Source organism: Salvia splendens, chromosome 15 (assembly GCF_004379255.2).
Source record: "Salvia splendens isolate huo1 chromosome 15, SspV2, whole genome shotgun sequence".
Taxonomy (NCBI): domain Eukaryota; kingdom Viridiplantae; phylum Streptophyta; class Magnoliopsida; order Lamiales; family Lamiaceae; genus Salvia; species Salvia splendens.
Window position 1 is genome coordinate 23,282,684 of NC_056046.1, and position 16,056 is coordinate 23,298,739.

Consider the following 16,056-nt stretch of genomic DNA (forward strand, 5'->3'; position numbering starts at 1 on the left):
TAGCATATATTTCCCATATATTATTAGGATGTTTATTTTCTTGTTCTCTAAGTCGGGATAGTCTTATAAATATGAGGCATTGTATTCTTCTCATTCATTCAAGAAATATCAATTATCCTTCTATTTTATTTTCTCTTACTCTCTTTTCTTTCAAACGTGCAAAACGCACAAAACCCTAATTTTGACGCCGGATTGATCGACGGGCAAAAGCTCCCGCGACGTTCGACGCAAAATCTACGAGTTAAGGAACTTCATTCTTAACAATTGGTGCTTTCATTGAGATCTCTTCCTCCGAATCACTGTCTACATGTCGTACAGCTACACCGGATATCAACTCCGGCAGGCGGATTACCACCCATGGCAGCCCGTCGTATCTCAACCTCTGCTCCATCGCTGCCTCGCCGACCAACCGGGCGATTTCGGATTGAGGGACTACCCACGCTGATTGGAAGATGTCTATTATCTTCCCGTGCTTAGACTGCAAGCCCTCTCGGTCTATCTTCTCCAAAGGCCAACGGCAGTTACGCAGTGGCTGCACACAGTGGGCGGGGTGTACATCGACAAGCTGGAAGTCAGCCGAGGGGGGACGAGTTGGACCAGACGGTAAGTCGGCTTTACGCACCAACCACCGGACCGGCGCTGCACCTGCCGCCCTACGGAGATGTTCAGATCTAGGGACCAACTATGATGTTTGGGAGATGTCTTATATTCTTTCTCCTCTCCACGTGCTTAAACTGCAACTTCTCCAAAGGACACCGGCAACTATGCATTGGCAAGCAATGGGCAGTGTGTTGAGCGACAAGCTGGAAGTCAACCTAGGGCCGACGTTGGACCAGACGGCAAACTCGTCTCTACACACTAACCATGAGACCAACGCTGCCCTGCTGCGCCTCCATGGAGATGTTAACACCTATGATATTTGGGGATATTCGTAGAGATATTCTCGTATCAGACTCTTATTTGTATTATTCTCTCTCTTACTTTACTTTTTCTTTACTTTTTCTTCACTTTAACTATTTATTATCATTTTTTCAAAACAAGTGCTCAAAATGAAATGCTTCTATTACAGAGGGACGGAGGGAGTATTTTTTATTACGTCACAACTTAAGTGAGACATTTTTTTAGCAATATTTAACTCATATGGGATTAGCTTTCTTTCATTTTTTTTTTGTTTGTTGGAGATGTGTTGTTGCTCTGAGTATTTAGATTTTTCTATTTCTTGAGTTTTTGGTGTCTTTTTAGGCCAAGGGATCTCCTTTGTCTCTACAACTTTTTTAGCTTAATGTGTATGGTGCTCTAAGTTTTTTTGTTGGTTTGTTGTTTTGTTTCTTTTATTTGCTTTGAGACTCTCTACTCACCAGTTGTCGGGGGTTTGAGCATTTTAATGCATTGATTGCACTTATCAGAAAAAAAAAATTCACTCATCTCTTCTATTTATGATAAAAAAAAAAAGTAAGAGAAAGTAGTGTTAGTGGATTGTGAGATCCGCATTATAGTAGTATTTAAATGTTTAAAACTTTTCATATTTAGAAATTAGTCTAATTTTAATGGACGGCCCAAATAGTAAAACTAATATATTTTTTATGGACATAAATAATAGTTTATGTCCTCTTTTTATTTCTTACTTTATTTTCACTCTTATTTTATTACATACTTCTATTCTCACTTTTATTCTATTTGTTGAAGAGATATTGTAATGGTAAGTTTTAATCACATAAAAACTCTTATTTTATTACATACTAGTATTAACCTCCTTACTATGCACGGGACATAAGAGTTTCAAATAACGAATACAAAATATAATAAAAATATAGAAAAGAAGAACTCAAAGCAATGTGAAGATTTAAAAAAAAATGGACTTATCTTCTCTCACTCTAAATGAAGAATTTACTACTCCTTAATGAATGTATTATTTATATACAATTTTAATTTATGATCCAAGTGGAGTAAAAATAATAAAATTAATGACAAAAAGAATATGTGTAACTAAGGATCAAAGAATATAAGTTAATTAGAATAAAGAAAATATGTGTGAGTAAAGATCAAAGAGTAGAAATTGGAATAAGAAACGTACAATAACAATATACTCATATTAGATAATTCAAAAAATATTTTAATTAATTAACTATAAATTTTAAAATAAATATTAACTAAAACACACTAAAATATATAATATATATAGAGCATTCACACTTCAATGACATACTACAACTTCGTATAAAAATAGTAGTATTTTTTTAATATTCAGTTAAACTCAAGCATAATTAAAACTTTCGGTCATTCAATTTAATCGAATATAAAAAATGTCTTTATTTTTATGAGGATGAAATATTAAATATTTTAATTAAATAAATATAGTATGAAAATTAAATTATATATTTGTGTTGCCATTTAGTTTATAGATTAATTCAGAGAAGTATTACAATGATGAATAAAATTTTAATTTTAATCCAAATAGAAGGCAAATTAAACTCTTTAGCACAATTCCAATTTTAACTCAAATAAAAGGCAAAATAACAATACATGAAGAATTAATTTGATGGCCCGAACGAAATTAAAACCATGCCTAAGTTCATCATTTTTTTTTGGCCCAATTCAATTTAACACAGAGAAAAAAAAGTAGCCCAATTTAAAAAATATACTCCCATCCGTCGACTGCCTCTCTCTCTTCTCTTCTCCACAATCCATTCCTCCCCCAAAATTGAGGATCGGCGAAACCCTAGCTCCATCGCCACCACCATTTCCCGTTACCATCGCCGACCACCACCGTGCCGGACTCCGCCTCTCCTCTCTCGCCTCGCTTTCAAATTTTCCAGCTTAGGTAGGAACCTTAGCTTGACGTGAAACCGGAATCCCCCCCTTCGCCGCCAGTCGACCACCGCTCTTAGCGGCACCGACGCCTTGGCGGAAGCCACCGTCCGTCGGCTCGCTCTCACGACGGTAGGAATACATCCGTCGATCATCAGTGCCATGCGCCCACTGTTCGTCGTCTCCTCTCGTCACTCCACGGCGACCCGGCGCGCCGGCCTTGGTGTCGCCGTCGTCCAGCCTCAGCAGAGGGAAAAAGAGCATCGATCCCCCCTCCGAGCTCCGGTTCCGATCGAGAGCCCAGCCACCCGTCGGCCAGTAGCTAAGCCCCCCCCCCCCCTTAAGTCCTCGATGCACTCTTTCTCCTTCCTCTTTCTTCTTCTCACCCTTCTCTCTCTACGTTTCATTTTGCAGATTCAATGTTGCTTTTTAATTGTTCCAAAGCTTACTTGGGAAGCTATCATTTTATTGGACCAATTTTCTTCCAATGTTGCCATTTTTTTAAATGACCAAAAGGGTAACTACAGATGCTTTGAAGTTTCCCGTCAAAAAAGGCAAAAACGTCTTTTCAACAAACTGGCACTTTAGATTAGTACAGATTTCTATTCTCACTTTTATTCTATTTTGTTGAAGAGATATTGTAATGGTAAGTTTTAATCACATGAAAGCACTCACCATTCACTACCTTTTCACTTTCAATCGCATTTATAAAATATCTGCATTATTTTTTACAACTACCGATGTTATATCTTTTATTTTCATTGTATTGACGTGCTTGTACTCTCAATTTATTGATTTATTCGTAGAATTAAATTTGGATTTAAATATTAATATGCTCTTGCAATAATAGACTCCAGCAGATTGGAGTCGTTAATTTTATCTCCGGGCTTCTAAGCCCACTATGAGCATATATCGGTTTAAAAATTAGGCATCAGCCCAATAAGTACAAGCTGCATCGATCACCACATAAGTTGACCGGTTAAAGAAGTTGGGCTTAGAATTAGAATTAGAACTGGAATTGAAATTAAAATTTGATTTTTCAATTTCAAATTTAATATTTGGATTTAGATTTAGAATTGAATAACAATGTTAAATTTATCAGTTTCATAATTTCATGTTAATCACTCAATTTACCGAACTATAGTAATTTAAAATTAATTCAATTCAATTCAATTCAATTCAATTCAATTCAATTCACTTTCATAGAATTTTAACCCAATTCAACTTCATTTCCATATACAAATAGAGCCTCAATAGTCAATATAACAATTTAGTACTTCCGAAACTATAAATGGTCACTTGTCTAAAAAGAGAAATATATAAAAATCAAGCACGGACTATGTAATCATCACTCATCACATGATTTTTCTTAACATGTGGAGTACTAATATTATTTTTTTAGTCCGTCCAAAAATTATTAGCAAAATCGAAAAACTTGTCCAATGCACATGCTTTCGTTAAACGACTACATAGCCTACATGTTTTCTCTTTATTTTTTATTCATTCATATATATAAATATCCGTTATTTATTTCATTTTTACTATGTAATTCCAATTCTTTGCAATTTTTTCTCCAGCTTCTTTCTATATTTGAATAATTTTAACAATCAAATTCTTCTTCTTTCGATATAGATCAATGCAGCGCCGGTAAGATAAATCCGACGAAGATAGTTCGTCACATGACATTTTGAAATTACCGAGAGTGTTGTTGTGAGTTGATCATGCACGATCGTGAAGCTATAATAAGATTTAATTATAGAAATTTGCGTTCACTTGAGTCCTTAATAGATGATTATAGTTTTTAAATACCTATTTAACTTTTTAGAATGGTCTAAGGAATAGTACTCCATCCGTCCGATATAAGATGACACATTTTTCTTTTTAGTTCGTCGCAACTAAGATATTACATTTCATTTTTGGAAACTTTCTCTCTCCAATTAAATACAATAAATAATAACTCCTAAAATTCCATGCCAAGAAACCATTTACTAGTACAAACAATAAGCCATGAAAATGAAATACAATTACATATGATGATGATGAGTTGATTAGATATGTCACAACTACTTTCTTCCGGTTTGGGACAACTACTTTCTTCCGGTTGCCCAAAATAATCATCTCACCAAAATTGGCAGAATCACCAAACCACCAGCTCACTTAACTGATTACATTTGTAACTCAGTTTCTTCTTCTTCCTCATATCCCATCTCATCATACTTTTCATTATCAAAATTATCACTACCTCATCTTAAATTTATCATTCTGATGACTGCTATTTTCGAGCCATCATCCTACTCTCAAGCTATCACCAGCAGCAAGCTATGGCTGAAGAACTAGCAGCTTTGATAAAGACCAACACTTGGTTAATCACTGCTCTTTCCCCGGGAAAGATTCCTATTGACTGCAAATGGGTTTATAAAGTAAAATTTAGAGCTGATGCATCTGTGGAGAGATACAAAGCACGTTTAGTTGCTAAAGGCTACACACAACATGAGGGAATTGATTATCTTGATACTTTCTCTCATGTGGCTAAGTTAACAACAGTCAAGTTTATTTTGGCTCTTGCTGCTATCAATGGTTGGTCTCTCTCACATCTTGACATTAACAATGCCTTTCTCTATGGTGATCTAGAGGAAGAAATTTATATGAATTTATCCACTGGGCTTCTTGTTGAGGAGGGCACTAATCCTACAGTAAAGCTTGTATGCAGGCTCAAGAAGTCACTTTATGGTTTAAAATAGTAATGTGAATCTTATGGATTCAAGATACATATGTTTGTCCCGGACTTGCTCTTGTAAATATTTCAATAACTCAAACAAACCCAACAAGAAATGAAACAATAAAAATGGTGGAAAAGGGAGAAGGTGAAGGTGTTATGATTTAGATAGATGCTTTGTAATGTCCGTTTTTTTTAATTAAAGGGTGTTTGCTTTTTGTGAATATCTTGTTTAAGATATGGTGTGGTATGTTTTATTTGTTTTACATTATTTATGGGTGTGAATATTTAGTTTATGGTTTTTGAAAAGCAAATTAATATCCTAATTAATAAATTAAATATCTCTCTCTCTCTCTCTCTCTCGGTTTCTCTCCCCCTCCCCACTACTTTCTCAACCTCCCCACTCCCTCTTAACCGATACATCATCCCCTTTCCAATCTCTCCCCACATCGGTTTTTCTCTTTTCTCTCTTGCAATTGCTCTCAACACCGGTAAGCTCCCTCTCTCCTTCTCCCTCTCGGTTCTCATCTTTTTCATTCACTCCCTCTCATCATCGTCTTGGATTCCTCAAGGTGATACCCCCTTCGTCGTGAATCAGAGTCGTAAGAGGAAGTAAAGCTTTTTCACTACGTTGAACTATCCGGGAAAGGTAATACAAGGCCTCAACTCTCGTTTAATTCGAAAAACATGCATGTAGGACGTTTTGGAGGGGTAGAATGCTGAATAAGTTGTGGGATTATGTGTTTGTGTGAAGCATGTTTTTGATGGTAACTGACAGTGGGTTCCGACCCCTTTTTGACTGAGCAAACGATCTCCTTTTGGTACGAAATTTTAACCGTATAAACTTGGATGTGTCTTCGGTGTGGTGTGTAAATTTCAGCTTCATTGGATGTCGTATAATTTTACTATGATTTTTGCAAGTAAACTGCGCAGTTCTGCGTGTGGTGTGTTCTGGGTGATGTTTTCATGTGCAATGGTTGGGTTTCTGAGTGTTGTGCTTTTGTGATGTATGTGGGTGTGTTTGGCCAAGAGATGGCTCGGAGGAATCAGTGTTTGGTTCGAGAGTTTTCGTGTGTGTTGGCCGAGAGTTGTTGGGTTCAGCCTAGGGCAGATTTGTGGAGAGTCTGGAAGGGATGATCCCAGGTGTTTGGGTGTGTTTTGGGATGTAGAATGCGTGGTGTGTTTGTCGTATAGGGTTTGAGAATCGGGGGTCAGAGGAAAAGGGGTGTAAACTAGGTGCCGAGCAGACGGCCGAGGTGGTCGGCCGAGGTGCCGAGCATGCGGCCGAGATGGCCGGCCGAGGTGCCGAGCAGGCGGCCGAGACGGTCGGTCGAGGTGCCGAGCCGGACGGCCGAGATGGTCGGCCGAGGTGCCGAACAGGCGGCCGAGACGGTCGGCCGAGGTGCCGAGCCGGACGGCCGAGATGGTCGGCCGAGGTGCCGAGCTGTGCCGAGACAGGTGCCGAGCTGTGCCGAGACATGTGCCGAGCTGTGCCGAGACAAGTGCCGAGCTGTGCCGAGACAGGTGCCGAGCTGTGCCGAGACAGGTGCCGAGCTGTGCCGAGACAGGCGGCCGAGGTGCCGAGCCAGGCGGCCGAGACGGTCGGCCGAGGTGCCGAGCCAGGCGGCCGAGATGCCGAGCCAGGCGGCCGAGACGGTCGGCCGAGGTGCCGAGCCAGGCGGCCGAGACGGTCGGCCGAGGTGCCGAGCCAGGCGGCCGAGACACCGAGCCAGGCCGAGACGCCGATCCTTTTTCCGAGCTTTTTCCGAACCTTTTCCGAGCCAAGTGAGCCGTTGCACAGTAAGGGTATGCCAGGAGTTTGAGTGTTGTGTGTGTGTCGTGTGCGTGTTTTGGGTACGTCGTATGCGTGTCGGGTGCGTGCGGGGTGTGTTTTCGGGCGTGTCTTTGTGTGTTTGGCTTATGAGATGTTGTTAAGTGTGTGTTCGTGTAACGTGCTAGATGTTGAAGTCGTCCACGTAGGAATCATGCATTGTCGTTTAAACATCGTCTACCCTGACTCTAATCATGATTTATTTATCTTTCAAAAAGGGTGATCTTTTACGAGGAAAGTGTGGTTGAAGGGAACTGTTTTAAAAGCTAAGCAATCGAGGTGGGCTTTTCTACCCTACTTTTATGTGGGTTATCTTTAAATACGGACTTTGTTCCGGAAATGTTTATGGAGGTGAACTGTTTGTCTTGCCAATTGTTTTGTTTTGAAACCTATCTGAAGTGGTTTACCACATATGTTTAATCGAATTCGGGTCTGTTGGGCTGCGAACCCTCAGGCTAGTGTACACGAGACCGGGAGCCATCTGAGAGCAAGTTGGCCGGTCTAGTTGACCTGGGGTGTGGCCACGCCCCTTGTCATGGTTGGATCAGATAGTGTATGTTAGTGGGAATAAGGGTGGCAATATCTGAAAATGACTGCGCAGTCGAATTTATGAAATATATTTTGTGTACTTGGGTTACTTTCTTACACTTAAAACCCCAAGGTTACACTGATGTGGCATGACAAACTATGATTTTGGCGTGTGTCCACTGAGTGCAATAAGTACTCAGCCCTGCATGTTGTTTTCTTAATGTGCAGGTTGAGCGGCGATGGGGATGACGGATGTTGAGCAGTGAAAGCCAAATGAGTGTTTTTACTTGGTCTTTTGGATGGTGTCGTGTCGTCATACCCGGCATCATCTGTCTTTTGGTCTTTTCCGCTGCTTTGTAATCCGATACATTGTTTTTATTTAACTCTGTTTACATTAACTTTAGAAATGTCTTCTTAGTACAATGTTTGAAGTGAACTTCTTTTTAATAAATGTTTTTGGGTCAAATATTCCTGTTCTCCCCTTTCTTCCCCGCTTCTTTATCCCTCCCCTAGTCGCGGTCCACCGTACTTCCTATCCTTAGGAAATGCGGGCGTGACAGAGTGGTATCAGAGCCTAGGTTTTCTCTTTCTGCTCTGGACCCAAAAAATTCTTTTTCTGACTGGAGTAAGTTTTCAAAAGTGTCATTGGCTCAACATCCGACTCATCGCACTCAACCTGAAATGAGGTAATGAAAATTTTGAAATTTTGGAAAGTATATGGAAGTGGAGGAAATTGTGATTTTGGTGTTGAAAATGATTTTTATGTAAAGTTTAAGTAAATGTTGAGACATGTGGAAGGGTACAACGTGATGTGGAAAAGTTGGAAATTATTTGAGTTATGAACTGTTATGGTGTTATGAACTGTTGATGTATGATGAACTTATATGAAAGCATGTGGCTGATGTGTGATGATATGATGACGTGAATGTTGATGTGAGCTTTTATGTGAGTATGTGTTGGCCTTTTGAATGTTTGAACTTAGACGTGATAGAATTTCACTAGTGCTTCTTGGACCTATGATAGATAAGAGCTTTTGGCCTTTGAACACCAGCGGGTTTGGGTTAGAACAGCGATACGTGCATACACACTCTCTCTCTCTCTCTTCTTCGGTTATGTACTCTGTTTTTTATACGCGAGGCGGTTGTTTCTGTTTTTCTATAGATGGCGCGTATGTTCCGAACCCCGCGACGGAGTGATCGCGATAGACTTAGGGCACAGAGGGTGCTCAGGGATTATAGAGTGTACCGGAAGAAGGATCACGTACCGTTGATCGAGTTCGTGGCACACTTCGACACCCTCTGGAGGGCAGCTCAGGAGTTCGGAGTGACAGAGCATGACGGCATTGAGAAGCTAATAGATTTGCTTCCCGATAGCTGGAAGGAGTGGGCCGAAAGAACGGCGAGGAGGTACACGTGGCATGAGCCCGCTACCGACGACATGGTGGGTGACATGGCTGGCTTTCGGAAAGCCGTGTATTGTGCACTGGTGGACTCTCGAGAGGAACAGCCCCCACAGGAGGTGGAAGAGAGGGTCGTGTATCAGGACAAGTATGTGAGCATGTACGAGGGTGAACAAGGGTATGAAGATGATTATGAGGAGGCTCTGCCAGGGAACTCCGAGGAGGACGACGACGAAGACCCGGAGGAAGGGCCTATGGATGAGGATGATAGAGTCGTAGTCTAGAATTAGAATAGTTCGTTGTCTTTTCAGTTTTTGCTTTCAGTACGATCTACTCTTGGGAACAATGTTGGCCTTCTTTCTTTTAATGAGAATTTGATTTTGATTTATATCCTATGTGTTGCATCTTATACTACATGAAGGTTTTATAAGAAAATTTTGAGAAAGTGGTAATTTTGGATGAGAATTGTAGTAACACTTTTTGGATATTGAATCAGAATGCCGCCAAGACGTGCACGCCAACCACGACAAGGACCCAACGTGGAGGCACCACCTCCACCACCACCGCCACCACCACCTCCACCCCCGCCTCAACAAGAAAGATTCATAGTTACGTTCTCAAGGCAGAATCCCCCAAAATTTGACGGACAAGGAGACCCATCCAAAGCGGAAGAGTGGATACGCGGCCTCGAGCGTATCTTCAGGGTCATGGAGTGCACAGATAGGGAGCGCATTGCTGGTGCTACCTTTCAACTGTCAGGTGCTGCCGATTACTGGTGGGAGACTCGGCAAAGAACTATGAATCCTGCCCGCCTGGAGGCGCTAACATGGGAGGAGTTTAAAGTGGAGATCGATAACAAGTATGTCCCAAAGACGTACAGACGGGCCAAGGTGGTAGAATTCCACACGCTAAGCCAAGGCCGAATGACTGTGACTGAGTATGACCGAGCCCTCGCGCAGATGGCACGATATGCGCCCGAGTTGATGGACACCGATGAGAAATGGGCGGTGAAGTTCCGGGCCGGGCTCAGAGATGAGATAAAGGCCGCATTGGCCTGTCGAGGAGAACTCTCCTACTCGGAGATCTTGACTTGTGCACTGGACGTGGAAGATGCACTCCCTAAGCCAAGAGTTGTGGCAACAACAAACGCGACACCTCTACAAGCTCAGCCGGGCCACCAAGAGAAGAGGAGGTGGGATGGTGACCAGGCTCAGTATGGTGGTAAGAGGCCACAACACGTGAGGAACCCACCCTACAATGGCGGGAGACAGAATACTTTCCAACCGAGGGCAAACTTTCCGCCGAGGAACCCTCAATGTGGAAGGTGCTTCAAGTACCACGCCGGGGAGTGTCGAGACCCTAGGTGCTTCAACTGTGGTGGGAGTGGCCACTACATCCGAAATTGCCCAAACAAGCACATGGGAACGGGAACGAGACAGAACCAGCTAGGTTTCCGTCCACAATCCCAGGCACTACCTGCACCTCCACCGCAACAACGCCGCCAAGGATTACCATCGCAAGCAATGGCCTACGCCTTGAAGGGGAAACAACCGGCAAACGGGAAAGAAACCTTTGAGCAAGGAAACTTGGCAGGTATGGGCACACTTCTCAATATGCCTATAGTTGTCTTGTTTGATACGGGTGCGTCGCATTCCTTTATATCAACGTCTTGTGTGGATACTTTGGAATTACCTACTGTTAAGACCGAACCCACTATGAGTGTGACCTCACCGATAGGCGGGGCTATAGATATATCCCGATCTTGTGCATGTGTGAACTTTGGAATAGGTGAACTCAGTTTAGTGGCTTATAATTTGCAAGTAATGACGATGGGTAGCGTAGACATAATCTTGGGTATGGATTGGTTAGCGGAGAACCACGTTACCCTTCATTGTAGAGAAAGGGAAATTTCGTTTGAAACCCCCGGAAAAGAGCCGATGAAGTTTCACGGAGTCCCAATGAGCCGACGCAAGTCCATTATCTCTGCGCTGCAAGCCACTACAATGATGAGGAAGGGATGTCCAGCGTACCTTGTTTATTTGAATGGGGAGGAGAAGAAAGACAGGAAGATAGAAGATGTGGCGATAGTGAGTGAATATCCCGATGTCTTCCCCGATGCATTGCCGGGACCCCCACCCGACAGGCAAGTAGAATTCACGATCGATCTGGAGCCCGGATCGGCACCAATATCCAAAGCACCTTATAGAATGGCGCCAAAAGAGTTGGAGGAGCTTAAGGTGCAACTGCAAGAGCTACTGGAATTGGGATTCATTAGACCTAGCGTGTCACCATGGGGAGCACCAGTGTTGTTCGTAAAGAAGAAGGATGGAACGATGAGGATGTGCATCGACTATCGGGAGCTAAACAAACTAACGCTGAAGAACAAGTATCCACTACCAAGGATAGACGACTTGTTTGACCAACTTCGAGGGGCAGGAGTCTTCTCTAAGATGGATTTGAGGTCTGGGTACCATCAGCTGAGGGTTCGGCGAGAAGATGTACCCAAGACAGCTTTTCGAACAAGATATGGTCATTATGAGTTCGTTGTAATGCCTTTTGGACTGACGAACGCCCCGGCAGTGTTCATGGACCTTATGAACCGCGTGTTCCATCCTTTTCTGGATCGGTTTGTCCTGGTTTTCATCGATGACGTGCTCGTTTACTCAAAGAACGAAGAGGAGCACAAAGAGCACTTGAGAACCGTCTTAGCAACTCTAAGGGACGAGAAACTATATGCCAAGTTCAGTAAATGCGAGTTTTGGCTCAAGGAAGTAAATTTTCTTGGACATGTAGTAACTTCAGATGGAATTCGTGTAGATCCGGCCAAGGTAGAAGCGGTGCAAGAGTGGAAGTCACCTTCTACACAAAACGAAATCCGAAGCTTTTTAGGACTGGCGGGCTATTATCGAAGATTCATCGAGGGATTCTCGAAGATAGCAAGGCCAATGACGCAACAACTGAAAAAGGGAGTCAAGATGATTTGGACGCCAGAATGTGAGGCGAGCTTTCAGTTGTTGAAGGAGAAATTGACCACCGCACCAATCTTAGCTGTGCCGGAGCCAGAGACTGACTATGCGGTATATACGGATGCGTCGAAGGTGGGACTGGGATGTGTGCTTATGCAGAAGGGGAAAGTGATTGCATATGCATCGAGACAATTGAAGCCCCATGAACTGAATTATCCGACGCATGACTTGGAACTGGCAGCTGTGGTACATGCTTTGAAGATCTGGAGACATCATCTTTATGGAGTCCGTTGTGAGATATACACGGACCATAAGAGTCTAAAGTACTTCTTTGAGCAAAAGGAGTTGAACATGCGCCAACGTAGGTGGCTCGAGTTGGTAAAGGACTACGATTGTGGTATAAATTACCATCCGAGAAAAGCAAACGTAGTGGCCGATGCTCTTAGTAGGAAGTCTCAATCTCAGCTGGCCACCTTTCTTACTATCGAGGAGAGTATAATCCAAGAGTTCAGTAAGATGCGCTTGGAAGTGGTGAGAATGCCCGAGACTGTGGAAGGGATAGTAGCCACGTTGGTGATGGAACCCGACTTAAGAGCCAGAATTGTAGAAGCTCAACGGCGAGATACGTTACTAGAAAAGATTCGCTCAGAAGTGAGGACGGGTGAACTCGGAAATTTTCGTGAGGCAGCGGATAATGGTCTCACATACAAGGGAAGGTTGTGTGTGCCTAAGGATGAAGGCCTGAGGATGGAAATCATGAGAGAAGCACATGAAACCCCATACGCTGCTCATCCAGGGAGCACCAAAATGTATCAAGACTTGAAAAGACAGTTTTGGTGGAACGGTATGAAAAAGCATGTTGCGGCATTTGTGGAGAGATGCCTAGCATGTCAACAAGTAAAGGCGCTACACCAACGGCCCTATGGGAAATTGCAACCCCTCGAGATTCCGGAATGGAAGTGGGAACATATTGCAATGGACTTTGTGGTAGGACTGCCAAAATCCCAGCGAGGGAACACGGTGATTTGGGTGATTATAGATCGCCTCACCAAATCTGCCCATTTTGTGCCGGTTCGTGCCACTTATGGATCCGATCAGTTGGCTAAGGTATATGTACGGGAAATTATACGCTTGCATGGAGTTCCAGCGACAATCACATCTGATCGTGATGCTAAATTCACTTCTAGATTTTGGACAAGCCTGCAGAGCGAGTTGGGGACTAAGTTGAATTTCAGTACAGCGTTCCACCCGCAAACCGACGGGCAGTCGGAGAGAACGATACAAGCATTGGAGGACATGCTACGAGCCGTGGTGCTAGATCGAGGTGTAGGTTGGGAAGAAGTGTTGCCCTTGGTAGAGTTCGCTTACAATAATAGTTACCAGGCGACTATCAAGATGGCCCCATATGAGGCCTTGTATGGAAAGAAGTGTAGATCGCCACTTTATTGGGATGAAGTGGGTGAGAGAAGAATTCTCGGACCAGACTCTGTAGAAGAGATGATAGAGATTGTCCGACAAATCCGTGGGAGGATCAAGGAGGCACAGGATCGACAGAAATCTTATGCGGATGTTCGAAGGACCGATTTACAATTCGAGGTCGGAGAAAAGGTCTTTCTGAAAGTTTCCCCTTCTAAGGGAATAACTCGTTTTGGAGTGAAGGGAAAGCTGAGACCCCGATTTATTGGTCCATACGAGATTTTGGATAGAGTCGGCGTGGTAGCATACAGGTTGGCTCTACCACCAAGCTTTGGAAATGTGCACAACGTCTTCCATGTGTCACAATTGAGGAAGTACGTGTTTGACCCCACACACATCGTTCACCAAGAAGAGATGATGGTCCTAAATCCCGATCTAAGCTATGAGGAGAAGCCCGAGGCCATTTTGGACCGAAGAGTGCAAGAATTGAGGAATAAGTCAATTGCTTCGGTGAAAGTACGGTGGAGGAATCATGGAGTCGAAGAAGCAACATGGGAATTAGAAGATAAGATGAGAGAGAAGTTTCCGGAGCTGTTTGAATGATCTTGGACGAAATTTCGGGACGAAATTTTTTTTAAGGTGGGAGGAATGTAATGTCCGTTTTTTTTAATTAAAGGGTGTTTGCTTTTTGTGAATATCTTGTTTAAGATATGGTGTGGTATGTTTTATTTGTTTTACATTATTTATGGGTGTGAATATTTAGTTTATGGTTTTTGAAAAGCAAATTAATATCCTAATTAATAAATTAAATATCTCTCTCTCTCTCTCTCTCGGTTTCTCTCCCCCTCCCCTTAGAATGGTCTAAGGAATAGTACTCCATCCGTCCGATATAAGATGACACATTTTTCTTTTTAGTTCGTCGCAACTAAGATATTACATTTCATTTTTGGAAACTTTCTCTCTCCAATTAAATACAATAAATAATAACTCCTAAAATTCCATGCCAAGAAACCATTTACTAGTACAAACAATAAGCCATGAAAATGAAATACAATTACATATGATGATGATGAGTTGATTAGATATGTCACAACTACTTTCTTCCGGTTTGGGACAACTACTTTCTTCCGGTTGCCCAAAATAATCATCTCACCAAAATTGGCAGAATCACCAAACCACCAGCTCACTTAACTGATTACATTTGTAACTCAGTTTCTTCTTCTTCCTCATATCCCATCTCATCATACTTTTCATTATCAAAATTATCACTACCTCATCTTAAATTTATCATTCTGATGACTGCTATTTTCGAGCCATCATCCTACTCTCAAGCTATCACCAGCAGCAAGCTATGGCTGAAGAACTAGCAGCTTTGATAAAGACCAACACTTGGTTAATCACTGCTCTTTCCCCGGGAAAGATTCCTATTGACTGCAAATGGGTTTATAAAGTAAAATTTAGAGCTGATGCATCTGTGGAGAGATACAAAGCACGTTTAGTTGCTAAAGGCTACACACAACATGAGGGAATTGATTATCTTGATACTTTCTCTCATGTGGCTAAGTTAACAACAGTCAAGTTTATTTTGGCTCTTGCTGCTATCAATGGTTGGTCTCTCTCACATCTTGACATTAACAATGCCTTTCTCTATGGTGATCTAGAGGAAGAAATTTATATGAATTTATCCACTGGGCTTCTTGTTGAGGAGGGCACTAATCCTACAGTAAAGCTTGTATGCAGGCTCAAGAAGTCACTTTATGGTTTAAAATAGTAATGTGAATCTTATGGATTCAAGATACATATGTTTGTCCCGGACTTGCTCTTGTAAATATTTCAATAACTCAAACAAACCCAACAAGAAATGAAACAATAAAAATGGTGGAAAAGGGAGAAGGTGAAGGTGTTATGATTTAGATAGATGCTTTGTAATGTCCGTTTTTTTTAATTAAAGGGTGTTTGCTTTTTGTGAATATCTTGTTTAAGATATGGTGTGGTATGTTTTATTTGTTTTACATTATTTATGGGTGTGAATATTTAGTTTATGGTTTTTGAAAAGCAAATTAATATCCTAATTAATAAATTAAATATCTCTCTCTCTCTCTCTCTCTCGGTTTCTCTCCCCCTCCCCACTACTTTCTCAACCTCCCCACTCCCTCTTAACCGATACATCATCCCCTTTCCAATCTCTCCCCACATCGGTTTTTCTCTTTTCTCTCTTGCAATTGCTCTCAACACCGGTAAGCTCCCTCTCTCCTTCTCCCTCTCGGTTCTCATCTTTTTCATTCACTCCCTCTCATCATCGTCTTGGATTCCTCAAGGTGATACCCCCTTCGTCGTGAATCGGAGTCGTAAGAGGAAGTAAAGCTTTTTCACTACGTTGAACTATCCGGGA

The 16,056-nt window shown here is 42.2% G+C and overlaps 1 protein-coding gene across 1 annotated transcript; it reads left to right on the plus strand.

The window, feature by feature from the left end:
• Positions 1 to 11,471: 11,471 nt before the first annotated feature.
• Positions 11,472 to 15,435, plus strand: LOC121766889 (the record flags this gene model as incomplete). Its single annotated transcript, XM_042163121.1, has 3 exons — positions 11,472 to 12,602; positions 12,960 to 13,631; positions 15,007 to 15,435. Coding segments are annotated over 3 exons (2,232 nt in total), but the record flags the coding sequence as incomplete, so codon positions are not given.
• Between the last annotated feature and the right edge of the window lie 621 nt (positions 15,436 to 16,056).